The sequence below is a fragment of the Hemicordylus capensis genome, chromosome 5 (assembly GCF_027244095.1).
Source record: "Hemicordylus capensis ecotype Gifberg chromosome 5, rHemCap1.1.pri, whole genome shotgun sequence".
NCBI lineage: Eukaryota > Metazoa > Chordata > Lepidosauria > Squamata > Cordylidae > Hemicordylus > Hemicordylus capensis.
In genome coordinates, this window is record NC_069661.1 from 226266685 (window position 1) to 226280252 (window position 13568).

General features: G+C 44.8%; 1 protein-coding gene across 2 annotated transcripts in view; it reads right to left on the reverse strand.

Annotated features, from left to right (window-relative positions):
* STAB2 (stabilin 2) overlaps positions 1-13568 on the reverse strand; it is a 175702-nt gene that overhangs the window by 99630 nt on the left and 62504 nt on the right. For both annotated transcript variants that reach the window (XM_053258339.1, XM_053258342.1), the window contains 9 exons: positions 12109-12195; positions 10954-11065; positions 10424-10604; positions 9393-9486; positions 6523-6681; positions 4681-4776; positions 3973-4068; positions 1190-1237; positions 824-960 (listed from right to left, as the gene is read on the reverse strand). In XM_053258339.1, the coding sequence (XP_053114314.1) occupies positions 824-960; positions 1190-1237; positions 3973-4068; positions 4681-4776; positions 6523-6681; positions 9393-9486; positions 10424-10604; positions 10954-11065; positions 12109-12195 (1010 nt within the window). The remainder of the gene's footprint in view (positions 1-823; positions 961-1189; positions 1238-3972; positions 4069-4680; positions 4777-6522; positions 6682-9392; positions 9487-10423; positions 10605-10953; positions 11066-12108; positions 12196-13568) is intronic.

Consider the following 13568-nt stretch of genomic DNA (forward strand, 5'->3'; position numbering starts at 1 on the left):
GCTGGAAGGAGTTCAAAGGAGGGCAACCATATGCTAAGAGGTCTGGAAACCAAGTCCTATGACAAATGGTTGAAGGAGCTGGGTGTGTTTAGAGTGGAGAAGAGAAGATTAAGGGGAGATATCATGGCCATCTTCAAATATTTGTAGGGCTGTCATATAGAAGGAGGAGCCAACTTGTTCTCTGTTGCTCTTGAGGGCGGGATTAGAAGCAATGGGTTGAAGTTACAAGAAAACAGAGGAGAGCCGGTCTTGTGGTAACAAGCATGACTTGTCCCCCTAGCTAAGCAGGGTCTGCCCTGGTTGCATTTGAATGGGAGACCACACGTGAACACTGTAAGATATTCCCTTCAAGGGATGGAGCTACTCTTGGAAGAGCAGAAGGCACATAATTGATCTATGGAATTATCTGCCGCGGCATGTGGTGATGGCCGCTAACCTGGGTGGCTTTAAAAGGGGCTTTGACAAATCCATGGAGGACAGATCTATCAATGGCTACTAGTCTGATGGCTATAGGCCACCTCCAGCCTCAGAGGCAAGATGCCTCTCAATATCAGTTGCAACAGTAAGAGAGAGGGCATGCCTTCATCTCTTGCCTGTGGGCTCCCCAGAGGTATCTGGTGGGCCACTGTGTAACAGGATGCTAGACTAGAAGGGCATTCAGCCGGATCCAGCAGGGCTATTCTTATTTTAACCTCGGGTTCCCAGATGTCGTTGCAGTCCCAGTGGCATCTGGGGACCCAAGGCTGAGAGCCCGTGTTGTAAGCATCTCACAAGACTGCATAACTTATAAATGGAATAATGGTGATATAAATATTCAACATACTTTATTAGGCTTAGAATGTTGCTTTTTGACATCCAAAAAGCTCTTTCATCTTGGTCCATGTTTTCAATTGCTTGGCGAGAAGGCACAAGGATGGTTAGATTTGACATATCTGTCAGGAGTGTCTTTAATGCAGCTGTCTGAATCACAAGATAAAATGTATTCAATCATTAATATGAAAGTTCTTGCACTCTCTTTCCCAAGGCTGAGAGGCTAACTAATTATCAAAACCAGAGTTTTTTCAAAGGTGTATTTAATGTTGAATTTAACTTTGGCTGCCTGGCAGAATGGTGACTCACATAAAGTAAGCAAATAACAATAAATAAATCGTGAACTGTCTTTCTGGAAATTTTAATAAGAAATACTCACATCAACCCAATCATTAAACCCAGCTGCTTCTGACAGAGAAGACAATTCCTGAGCAGAAAGAGAGGATAAGTTACCCTTAGCTCAATGGCTGATGCCATATACATCCCAGTTTCAATCCCTGGCATTTCAGTTTCCACTTCATTCATACGATCATGTTAAATTACAGTCACTGTAGAGGAGATATTCAATCTTCAATATTATTTTCTACAGTTCACTTCTAACGTGAAACATTTTGAACCAACCCCCCCAGGTGGGATTTTTAAGTCCAACCCAGTGGGCACTCCCTCTCACCACCTCCTCTGCCTGTGTCCTGTACTCATCCTTCCAAGTCCCCACTGAAAAAGAGGAGGAATGGACAGAGCACTTGCTCTCCATTTCTTCTTCCACTCCAGGAACAGAAGACTAAATAGGGAGAAGGAGCTCTGTCCATCCCAGAGGCGTATCTAGGGAAAATAGCTCCTAGGGCAAGCACTGAAATTACGCCCCCTGTCCAAACATCTGACACTCATCTTTCAGATAACTTTACCATAATATCAGCTGAAAAATACAAGTCTGAAGGTCACATACAAGTCACATATAAGAATATGTGTAGAGTGACATATATTATATTAATTTTTTAAAAAATTACCTGTAGCCCATTTGAGGGGCTTCCTAAAGGCCATGGGGGGGTCTAAAAAGGTTCCCCCTCTCCCCCCCCCCGCTGGCCTCTAGGGCCTCACAGGGACCATTTGAGCATGTGCGGTGGCCATTTTATATATATATATATATATATATATATATATATATATATATATATATATATATATATATAAAAATGGCCGTTAAAAACAAAATGGCCACTGCGCATGCTCAAATGGCCTCTGTGAGGCCCAGCCTCACAGAGGCCATCTGAGCATGCGCTGTGGCCATTTTGTTTTCGGCAGCCTTAAAAAATTTTTTTTAAAAAAATAAAAAAATAGTGCCCCCTTTCAAGTGGCCCTGGTCCATCCCTCCCCATTTCTTCCATGGACTTGGAAAGAAGAGATGCAGTTGTTAGGGCCATGGGCTTTCTTGGGGTGAAAGCCCTAGTGACTCAGTAGCAGTTCAGGTGTGTTCTCCTAGGGTAGTGCCCGCAGCTCAGTGACCCATGTTCTCTCTTGGTGACCTGGAAGGAAGAGGGGGAAGCTGTGGACTCTCTTCAGCACCATGCAATTTGTGTCCAACAGCAACACACACACCACTGGGCTAAACAAGGACGTGGAGAAAGCAACAGCGCAGGAGGAGACCAGAGGAAGAGGGAAGCAAACATACCAAAAATTTCATTTGATGACTTTGCTCCCGCAAAAGTGGGGGGGGAACAGAGTAGAGGGGTTATGGAGGAGGTGAAATCTCTCTCTCCCCCCCCTCACACACACCCCACTCACCCATGCAGTGGCCTTGCTGCCACAACACAGATACTAATGGAGGTTGGAGCATGAGCCAGAACCCTGATTTTTTAAGCACATGGCAATGCTTCTCATGGAATCAATGCTTTGACCTGAAATTTTCTCTGTAATTTGCCAAAAATTCAGAAATGGGTTCTAGGCTATTGAATGGATTTCACCAGGGGCATAGATAAGTTGAAGTGGGCCTTCAGACAAGATGGGCCCCTGGGACCCCTGCTGTCGTCTTTTCCACTGTTGTGTTGCTGCAGAAGAACTATATGAATTTGGTGAAACAAAATATTCTTGCTCCTAGGCAAATAATGTTGCACTTCCCCACACTCCAATCAGAAGTCAGCTGCTTGTCAAGGAGTCAGAGAGATGGGAGAGGAGAGCAAAGAGTGGGCTGTTTCTTAGCCAGCAGCACCCCCCCCCACTCCCTCATGGCCCCAGGGACATCTGTCCCCACCTTGTTCAATTATAGCTAAGCCCCTGGATTTGCCTGGCATGTTCAGAGGCTTCCAGCAGATAACCATAGTGATGAAGTTATTGAATTAGCCACATGCTAGAAACTTAACCCACGTGAAGCAAGGCCTAGTGACTAGACTGGGATGCTTCTAGTCGGTGCTGGGTCTCACCTTGACGTGATACAAGGATGTTCTCTTTCTGCACTAGGCCTCTCAATTATGGGATCAGTCCCCTGACCCTGAGGCTGTCCTGTGCATGTGTGGCCATCCCTAGCACCACTTGGAAATCTCCAGGCCAGTAAGTCTCTCTATTCTAATACAATACCTCCCTATCTGGAACTTCAACATCTAGTCTGAATTCCAGTTGGTTTAGAATTAACTAAAGAGTTAATGAACAGGGGCTTTATTACCACTCAAATAGACTGTTATACTAAGTTTCTTTAAGAATGCATCTTTGTGGAAGGTGTACCACCAGTACACCAAGGTGTTTCTGATCACTGGTGGTACAGTAGCCGTGTTATGCCAAATAAGTGGTGCAGATATCTAGCTTGTGAAATAGCTTTAATGCTGTATAAAGGTAAAGTAAAGTTGTGCCGTCGAGTCAGTGTAGACTCTTGGCGACCACAGAGCCATGTGGTTTTCTTTGGTAGAATACAGGAGGGGTTTACCATTGCCATCTCCCACGTGGTATGAGATGATGCCTTTCAGCATCTTCCTATATCGCTGCTGCCCGATATAGGTGTTTCCCATAGTCTGGGAAACATACCAGCGGAGATTCAAACCAGCAACCTCTTTCTCCCTAGATAAGTTACATCCCTGCTGTGCCATTACGTGGCTTAATGCTGTATAAATGTAATGCTATATAAGCTGAACTGCTGGCCTAGACAATTTAGGCCCCTGATCGTTTCCTACTCACCTCTACTGCATTTCCATAGCATATGCTGCCGTCTCCCTCATAACCCTTTGGACACACACACTGCCAGATTCCAGAAGATGTGAACTGACAACCTGCCTGTAAAAAGAGAAAGAAATTGATACTGCATGGGATCTGTGCCCTCTTACTGATGCATTGATGTTTGCAGCATAAATGATTGTAGTGCTCACATAAAGCAAAGTCCTTTGGGTCTGATTAATGGGCACATTTCTATTCAACAAAGACTTCAAGCCTACACTTCTTAAGCACCAATGAAGTCAACTGACGTTATGTGCTAGCTGTTACTGACAGCGAAGGCAAGGCATGCATCTTAGTTTCCAGTCCCTGTTACTCCTTTTATGCTGTTGTTATTGTCTATGCACAGGGATGGGGCTGGGGGAAGGTGGAATATATAAACCTTAGAACTGCTCCTTGAGCAGGGATGTGATTTGGGTAAGTATTTATTATCAAATTCATATTCTATGCTTCTTCCAAGGATCTCTCTAACAGTTCCTTCAAGGAATCTATACAAATATTATGTGGTAGTAGAACCTAAAGATGCCAAAGACATACAGTAAAGACTGGAGAGCCTGGAAGCTTAATACATTGCTAGAAGCCATTCATTGCATGTGAGACAGTTTATTTTGGTATATTTCAATTTTTAAAACCTAAGCAGGTGGAAATATGTTGTAAATGGAATGAATAACTCACCAGGGGATGGCACTTCCCATTTTGTTCAGAACAAGAGTTTATGGGCTCACATTCATATCCATTGCCCCGAAATCCTTCCTTACATTCACAGTCATTCTACAATGAAATCATGGAATAAGATTATTAACATAAAACACATCTTGCAAGCAGCAAGACTCTATTAGGCATTCTGCCTAGATGGCCAAGGAGCTGGTCTTGTGGTAGCAAGCATGACGTGTCCTCTTAGCTAAGCAGGATCCACCCTGGTTGCATATGAATGGGAGACTACATGTGTAAGCACTGTAAGATATTCCCCTCAGGGGATGGGGCCGCTCTGGGAAGAGCATCAGAAGATTCTAAGTTCCCTCCCTGGCATCTTCCAAGTTATGGTTGAGAGAGACTCCTGCCTGCAACCTTGGAGAAGCTGCTGCCAGTCTGCTACTGCCTCTCTAATCCCTCATCCCTATCTTGGAGAGGCCAGGGAAGGAACGTGGCTTCCCATCCCCTAAGGGGAATATCTTACAGTGCTCACACATCGAGTCTCCCATTCATATGCAACCAGGGTGGGCCCTGCTTAGCTAAGGGGATAAGTCACGCTTGCTACCACAAGACCAGCTCTCGTGGTCTTTTTTGGGATTCAAGTGGATGTTATTGTGCTGCTGATGCTGTCAGCATATACTTTCTGAGCATTTCGTAGCATCATCTTTCCCATTCCCTGTTCATATGTTTTCTGAGCATAATGCTGCCAGCATATGCTTGCTGGCATAGTGTCATAGATATTTCTATGTGGGGTTGGTGTGGGAACAGCAATATCACTGGTAGCGGGCAGAGGGAGATATGGCGGTGGGAGTTGGGCTGGTCGTTACAGGGGGAAACGGTCCAGGCAACTGAGGCCTGTTCCTTGTTCCAGCTCTTCTCCCAACCCTGAGACCCCTGGGAGCTCTGAGAACACTCCCTCAAGGATTAGGGTGCTGCTGCTGAATTGCCAGGCCAGTTAATGCTAAAACATCTCTCATCCACTATTTGATTGTGGATGAGCATGCTGACCTGGTATGTGTGATGGAGACCTGGTTGGATGAGCTGGGTGCAGGGGCGTAACGATAGGGGGGGCAGGCAGGGCACGTGCCCTGGGTGCCACCCTGGTGGGTCACGTGGGGGGGCGCCAAAAAGTGGCTCCCCCCCCGGATTGCCCGCCGAGTGTGGCGGCGTGCATGCGGCAGCGATTTGGCGGTGGTGGGCTTCCTTCTTTACTAAAGGACAGCCTGCAGAGCCAATCATGGCCAGAGTTGAGGGAGGAGCGTCCTCCCTCAACTCTGGTTGAAGAGGATGCACCTTGCAGTTCTGCATTCGGATGTACCTCAGGCTATGTCCAACCTTGGGTTGTGGCAATGATACTCACTACAACCCAAGGGTTCAGATTGGAGTTCCAAATCTGAAACCTTGGGTTTGTTGCTGCGCCAGACTCCAATTGCTCACATTCACACATAAGCCTCATGGAACCTCTGGCCCTTTCAACTGTGGTTTCATGTTACATGCAAATGTGGCCATAGTTTCCATGCCAGGAGGAGCTTCACTTACTAAATTTGTATCAGGCTGATGTTGAAGACATAGTACAGGTTTGGCAACCTGCAGCAGGTAGTTTCAGGAAAACAACGTGAAGAATAGCAGCTTTGAGTCACCTGTAAACATCTATATACACATGCATGATTTATGAACTCAATGACAATGGGCTGTATAATTCTGGCAAAAACCATAATTAGGCTGTAGATTTTGGAGGACACTTTGACTGTTACTACTACATAGTGAAAATCTACAGGAGATTTGTTTGGTACAAAAGTGAAGGCAGAGGCAGATTCAACTTACCTGGCCTGGACCTATATAAAGGCAGGTGGCATTACTATGGCAGCCTCCAAAATTTGTCAGCAGGCAATTGTTGATTTCTGCACAGTCTCTTCCATTTCCTGTCCATCCCGGCTGGCATACACACTCATGAGTTCCAGGTCCAGTCTTGATACATTCTGCCTGCAGGTATATTGAGAGGGTGGTGCAGTGGTTAAAGTGTTGGACTAGGACTGAGAAGACCATGCAGCTCACTGGTTGACACCAAGCTAGTCACTTATCTCTCAGCTCAACCCACCTCACAGACTAGTGGTGAGAATTAAAATAACCATGTACACAACCCTGAGCTCCTTAGAGGAAGAAGAGGAGATAAATGTCAAAAATAAATAAGTGATACAGCAAACAGTCAGTCTTGTCCACATGATGAAGAGAGAGAGAGGAAGAGGAAGAGGAAGGGATGGTCCTACTGGGCCCTTGGGCCGTTTCCACCCATGCATTTCAGTAACATGGAACAATGTGGTGCTTAAAAGCTGGACAGGTAAATAGATTTTATTCACAATTTCTCTGGTATAAATGTCACTGTTTCATTACCATTTCATTTCACAGTTAGGGGGTTAGTATGCTTTAAAATTAGCCACAGGAATCCCCATATTTACTCAGTCTGGATTCTTTTTTAGGCTATGTGGAAGTACTCATGCACAAAGCAGTAAATGGCTTTAGGTTGTTAATAGCTTGTATTAGGTTGTTAATACCTTGGTTGTTAATAGCCAGTAAATGACTTTAGGTTGTTAATAGCCTCTATTGGGTTCAAATCAAATCAAACAACCTAACTCAGGGGTTCTCAGACATGGGTCCCCAGATGTTGTTGGACCACAACACCCATCATCCTCAGCCACAATGGCCTATGGCTGGGGATGATAGGAGTTGTAGTCCAACAGCATCTGGAGACCCAAGTCTAAAAACCCATGACCGAAGTAGTAAAGTTATTTATTTCTTAACTCTTTGAACTCTCCAGCCTCCAGAATAAAATTGGTTTCTCCACTCTTTTTCCTGTACAGGGTTCCTGCTCTGCTCCCTGCAAGAGGGAGCAAAATCCCTCTGTTAATCAACAAGCATTTGTTCTTCCTTGATGCTGAGCATTTGAGATTTCCAGAATCTTCAATGGGACTCATACAAGAGAAGAATTTCTCTCTATCCACTTTCTCATGCATGGAGTGGAGAAAGTGGATAGAGAGAAATTCTTCTCTCTCACACATAACACTAGAACCAGGGGTCATCCCATGAAATTGATTGCCAGGAAATCTAGGACCAACAAACAGAAGTACTTTTTCACACAATGCATAAACCACTTGTGGAATTCTCTGCCACGAGATGTGGTGACAGCCAACAACCTGGTTGGCTTTAAGAGGGGTTTGGATAGTTTCATGGAGGAGAGATCTATCTCGACTACTAGTCAGAGGGCTAAAGGCCACCTCCAGCCTCAAAAGCAGGATGCCTCTGAGTACCAGTTGCAGGGGAGAGAGGGCATGCCCTCAACTCCTGCCTGTGGCTTCCAGCGGCATCTGGTGAGCCACTGTGTGAAACAGGATGCTGGACTAGATGAGCCTTGAGCCTGATCCAGCAGGGCTGTTCTTATGTTCTTACATATACAGCTTGCATAGAAGTGAGCCGTTGAAAAGACAGAGAGCACACCCACTGGGAAGTTATCCTGAACAAGCCCCAGTGAAATGAGAGTGAACTGTGCAAGAGCACTACCATTTATTCCAATATTATTTGTGCAGGCGGATCTCCTGGATGGATTGTGCCCAGAAGGTACAGAATGACTCGAATCAATTGGTTTGCTGCTTTCAGACAAAAACTGCTCTCTGGGTTAAAGGAAGTGCCATAAATATCACTTGAAGGTACTTGAACGATTAGTTCAGGGATGGTGAAAACTGTGGAAGGAACAAGGCTTTTGCTACATATCGGTAGTGAACGGTTAGTGTTTTTATAGGACTGTATTAAGCAGGGTGGGGGGGATCTTACTGGATGCGAGATATTACTGCTCATCATTATTTTTAGAAAGTAATGTGAACCATATTTTGGGCCAATGAGTTTTTAGTTTTGGGCCAATGAGTTTTTAGTTTTAGTGATAATTTTAGCTGGAAAATATTTATTTATTTGTCATTTATTTGTTATTTATTTGTATTTTTAACCAAATGGGGCAGTTTGGAAACTTAAAAACAACAATAAACAGCTAAAATGGGTTAAATAAAAGAACCAAATATCTAGTTAAAATGATACCTCATAAAGGCCAATAATGATGCATGCATTTCAGCGCATGCATTTCAGCCCATGCATTTCATCAGGGAGCGTATTCCAAAGCCCAGAGGTAGCTATAGAGAAGGCCTGACTGCAGGTCGCTGCCAAACAGCTTGGTAGCATCTGGACCTCCTTGGATAACCTCAACGAATGATGGAGATTGTACAGAAGAAAGTGCTCTTAAGTACTCGGGGCCCAAGCCATTAGGGATTTATAGGTAATAACCAGCGCCTTGTATTTTGCCCCCAAACATCTTGACAGCCAGTGCATGGCAGGAGTAATTTGGTATCTCTGGGCCACCATGGAGACCAGCCTAGATGTTGAATTTTGTACCCACTGCAGTTTCCAGACTATGAACAAGGGCAGTCCTATGTAGAGCACATTGCAGAAGTCAAACCTGGAGGTTGCCAGCACATGCATCATTGTTTTAAGGTCATCCACTTCTAGAAATGGATACAATTGGCTTATCAGCCAAAGCTGATAAAAAGCCCCCCCCTCCATAATTATGAAAATAATTCAAATGATTACATCCAGACATAAGCACATGTCTATCCTAAACAGCAATCATACGTGCTAAGGAATTGTGCACTTACGTTAGAACTGCAACTGTGTGGAATTAAATTAGCACAAGGATCTGCTTCACTGCAAGTTATTCCATCTCCTTCATATCCAGGTTTGCAAACACAGCTAAAAATGGCATCAGATTATATAATAACTGGAAAATGAAGCTGAACATATTTCTTTATTTTTCAGATAAAGGTACTTCTGCTGTGGTTGGCAGTGCTTTCCAGAATCCCTATTTCAGCAGCACTATTTCCCAAACCCAGCTACCTTTAACAGCTGATTCCAAGAATGGAAATCAGCCACTTCATATATACCAATCATGTGCTCTATCACCGAGAGCCAAACTAGATGAGACATTAACCATGTTGGTTGCTTGGCACTGTGTGTTTGTTTGTTAAATAGTAGCCAGTGGGGGCAATCAGGAGTGTGGTGGGACTGGAGGCTTTAATCCTTTCCCTCTATTGCATTCTCAGTCCAGATTAAAGGCCCTAGCTGTTGGTAAAGGTTAAGTGTGCCATCAAGTTGGTGTCGACTCCTGGCAACCACAGGAATTCTGGGAGTTGTAGTCAACAATATCTGGGAATCAATATTAGAGGGAATACTGCTGCCTACCAATGTCAGAAGTAAGGAGAAGTCAAGGATGAAGGATCTCATGAGCTTCTCTTGGAGCCAGATGAACAAAGAAACTGAAAAGGGGGAGCGTGGATGATAGCCAACACTCTTTCCACCTTTTCAGGCCTTGGGCAATTGGTTGAGGTGGTCAAAAAGGTGAGTTCTACCCCATCAGTATTCCCTCTAAAAGGGATTCCCAGATGTTGTTGGCTACAACTCCCAGAATCCCTAGTTGCAATGACTTTTGCTTATGGGAATGGTAGTCAACAACATCTGGGAATCCCTGTTAGAAGGAACACTGCATCCCACCCTTCATTCTAGCAAAACATGTGCATGCTTATCAAGGATGACAACTCCGCAGATGCGTGTGCTGCCACACACTGCTTAAAATTCATATGTGAATTACTCAGCTAGTAAAATAATTGTCAGATGCACATAATGGGTCTACCTCAGGGCTCCGTTGCTAAACAGGCAGTTGGCATGTGCATGGCAGAACTGAAGAAAAGTGCCACATGGAAACACCTGAGCATCACAGAGTTTTCCGGCATATCCACTTTGACATGAGCCAGCAAGGCAGATTCCATCACTTTCTATTCGGTTGTCACACTTCCCGTACACACACATACATTCTGTGGAAGGACGGGGGGAAATTAATGTTAATGAAGTAGCAGGAGGAGGCATATACTTGGAGATCATGCTCCATTAAAAAGCTTCTAAGACCTTACAAATTTTATCTTTTAAATATTTTTTTTGGCAGACTATTGGATAACTTTCTAGCTAAGTCATAAAAGATGCCACCAGCAAAAAGACCCTGTCACTGCACCAACTGAGCCTCTGAAGGAGGTGGGGCACGGAGCAGGAGCCCTATCAGTAAGCCCCACCCCGCAATGAGAGCAGATCATGCAGTGATATGTAGAAGTATAATTAATTCTCCTGCGGTGTGAATAAAATGAGCGAAGGATGAGGTGTCATGCTTACTTTTGTCACACTGAGGTCCGTATTTATTGGGATCTGAACAGAACTGGCAATAAGATCCTTCGAATCCAGTATTGCAAACACAAGTTCCATTTCCACTCATCCCATCCATACACTGCAACACGAACAAACATAACTGAAATATGTGCATTGAGATAACGGAAATATGTGTATGCAGGGGCAGAGCTATAATTGAGTGGATGGGTTCAAAGAACATGAGCCTTCCAGCTCATGGGAGCGGATTGGCTCTCCCCTTGCCCCTCCCCTGAGCTCTGGCCAGCCTCATTCCCAGCCAACTTAGTTGTCAGCTGGGAGAGAACAAACAAAAAACCAAAAACCACCCAGCCAATGATGAAGCTGGCTGAGAAATGATCTCTACTGGTCCCTTCTGGGTGCTGTCACATGCAGGGTGTGTAGCTGGTGCACTTGAGGATCTGCCAGGGAGAGGGGTGAACTCAACCCCTCTCTCCCCCAGCTACATGCCTGCATGTAAAAATATTTGCCAGACATTTCTCCTTGGGCAAATATAAAGGCCTTTATGCAAGATGACAGTTCCCTCTTGAATTTAAGACAGAAACTTAGAATGGATAAAGAATATGCTAACAAGGATTTCTTCATACTTCCTTGGATTACTTTATATGCATTATAATGTATCCTTTGTCTTTTGAAAACTGAATATAATATATGTTTCTGCCTCAGATCTCACATGTCACCAGAACTGGGTTTTTGGGTTGTGTTTATGTTTGTTTTTGTGTGTGCATATTTTAATCTGATATTTCAAAACTAGACATTTTGAACCACATTATGTTCCTTCTGAGATACAATTCACACAGCCCTCTTCCTATAACGAGATGCTAATTGACTTTGCTTGCTTGCTGATGCATATGAAGAAGACACTTTTGCTCTATTATGCACTCAGTTTTCCTTTTAGAGCTGAAGAATTTGTTTTCACGAAACACCATGCATCAAAAGATAGCTGAGCCTTTGATTATGTAAGAAGGTATGCTGAATCTGCCAAAGCCCACCTACATTTCCGAAAAACAGAGTCATGTGACAGTGAACCAGTCTTCTTTTCTGACAAAGATTTTTTTTTTCTGACAAAGATTTTGACAAAGGAAATGGACCTTACTTAACACTCAACATGTTTGCTTCATTTACCTCTCCGTTCCCTGAGCAAGGTTTGGAAAAGCCACCAGGGCACTGATTGCAGTCCGGGCCAAAGAATCCTTTGCAACAGTTAGGCTCCTGCAGAATCAACAGAAACTTCCCAATGATGACAATGCAAAATGAGCAACAATTCTTATGAGCGTTTTGTGCGTACCTTCAGCAAAGCCTTATCTACCCCTAGACCAAGTCCTAGGAGAAATGGTTAAAGGAGCTGTGCATGTTTAGCAGAAGACCAAGGGGAGATAAGACAGCAATCTTCAAGCATTTGAAGGACTGTCACATAAAGGAGTGGGCTTGTTCGCTGTTGCTCCTGAGGGTAGGGGTGTGCACAAAACTGGAAAATCCGGTTTGGTTTGAGTAGAGCCAGACTTGAACCGAACCTGATTCGATCCAGTTCTGTTCACTTTAGAGCATGGCCTTGTCTGGCTCTATTCTGAACCAGTTTGGGCCGGGCTTGGGGCGGGGGGGCCGGGCTTGGGGCGGGGGGGGCGGGCCACAATTTTTTAAAAACAAAAAAAATATATGGCAGACTTACTGCCATTGTGGGGCTTTGGGAGGTGCTGCTGCAGCCATGGAGGGTCTCCTGATGTTCCCCCTTGTTCTCCCCTGATCATTTTTGGCCCTTTCTGGGCCATTTCCAGCCTGTTTTGGGCCATTTTTGGCCTGTTACCGGCCTCTCTGCGGTGGCAGAAATTTTAGGGGTCGCCACACATGCCCACTGGCCATCTGCACATCTGGGTTGTGACATGCCCATTGGCCATCTGCAGGTCATGATGCTGGCCACTGGCCATCTGCAAGTCATGACCCCAGCCATGCAGATGGCCAGTGAGCATGCAGGATGACCTTCGAAATGGTCACCACCACCGAAAGATGCCTGTAACGGGCCGAAAATGGCCCAAAAGGGGCTGGAAATGACTGGGAAGAGGCCAGTGGGTGGAGGGGGAACATCAGGAGACCTTCTCCGTGGCTGCGGCAGCACCCCTCTGAAGCCCTGCTATGGCAGTAAGTCTGCCATTATTTTAAAAAAACACCCTGAATTGGCCCAGCAGGTTCAGCTTGCCCTCGAGGCAGGCTGATTTGAGTGCAAGTTTGTTCTCACATCCCTACCTGAGGGCAGGACTAGAAGCAATGGACTGAAATGACAAGGAAGCAGATTCAGGCTAGACATCAGGAGGGATTTCCTAACTGTAAGAGCTCTTTGACAGTGGCAAAAATTTCTTGTCCCAAATAGAATGCTGTTTCCCCCATATTATTGGCAAAGCCTGGGGCTCTCCCTCATCCCTCAGTGCATTTGCATCGAGCCCTTTGAAGTCTGGGTGAAGTCCATAATATATTGTAAAAGAAACAACAAAGTTCACAAAAGAAGCCCCAGTTGCTTTGCAAACTTGCAGGCGCAATTGCCTGGTTTTATTTACATCTTGCAAGTCGCTAATTGTATACTTATCAAATGT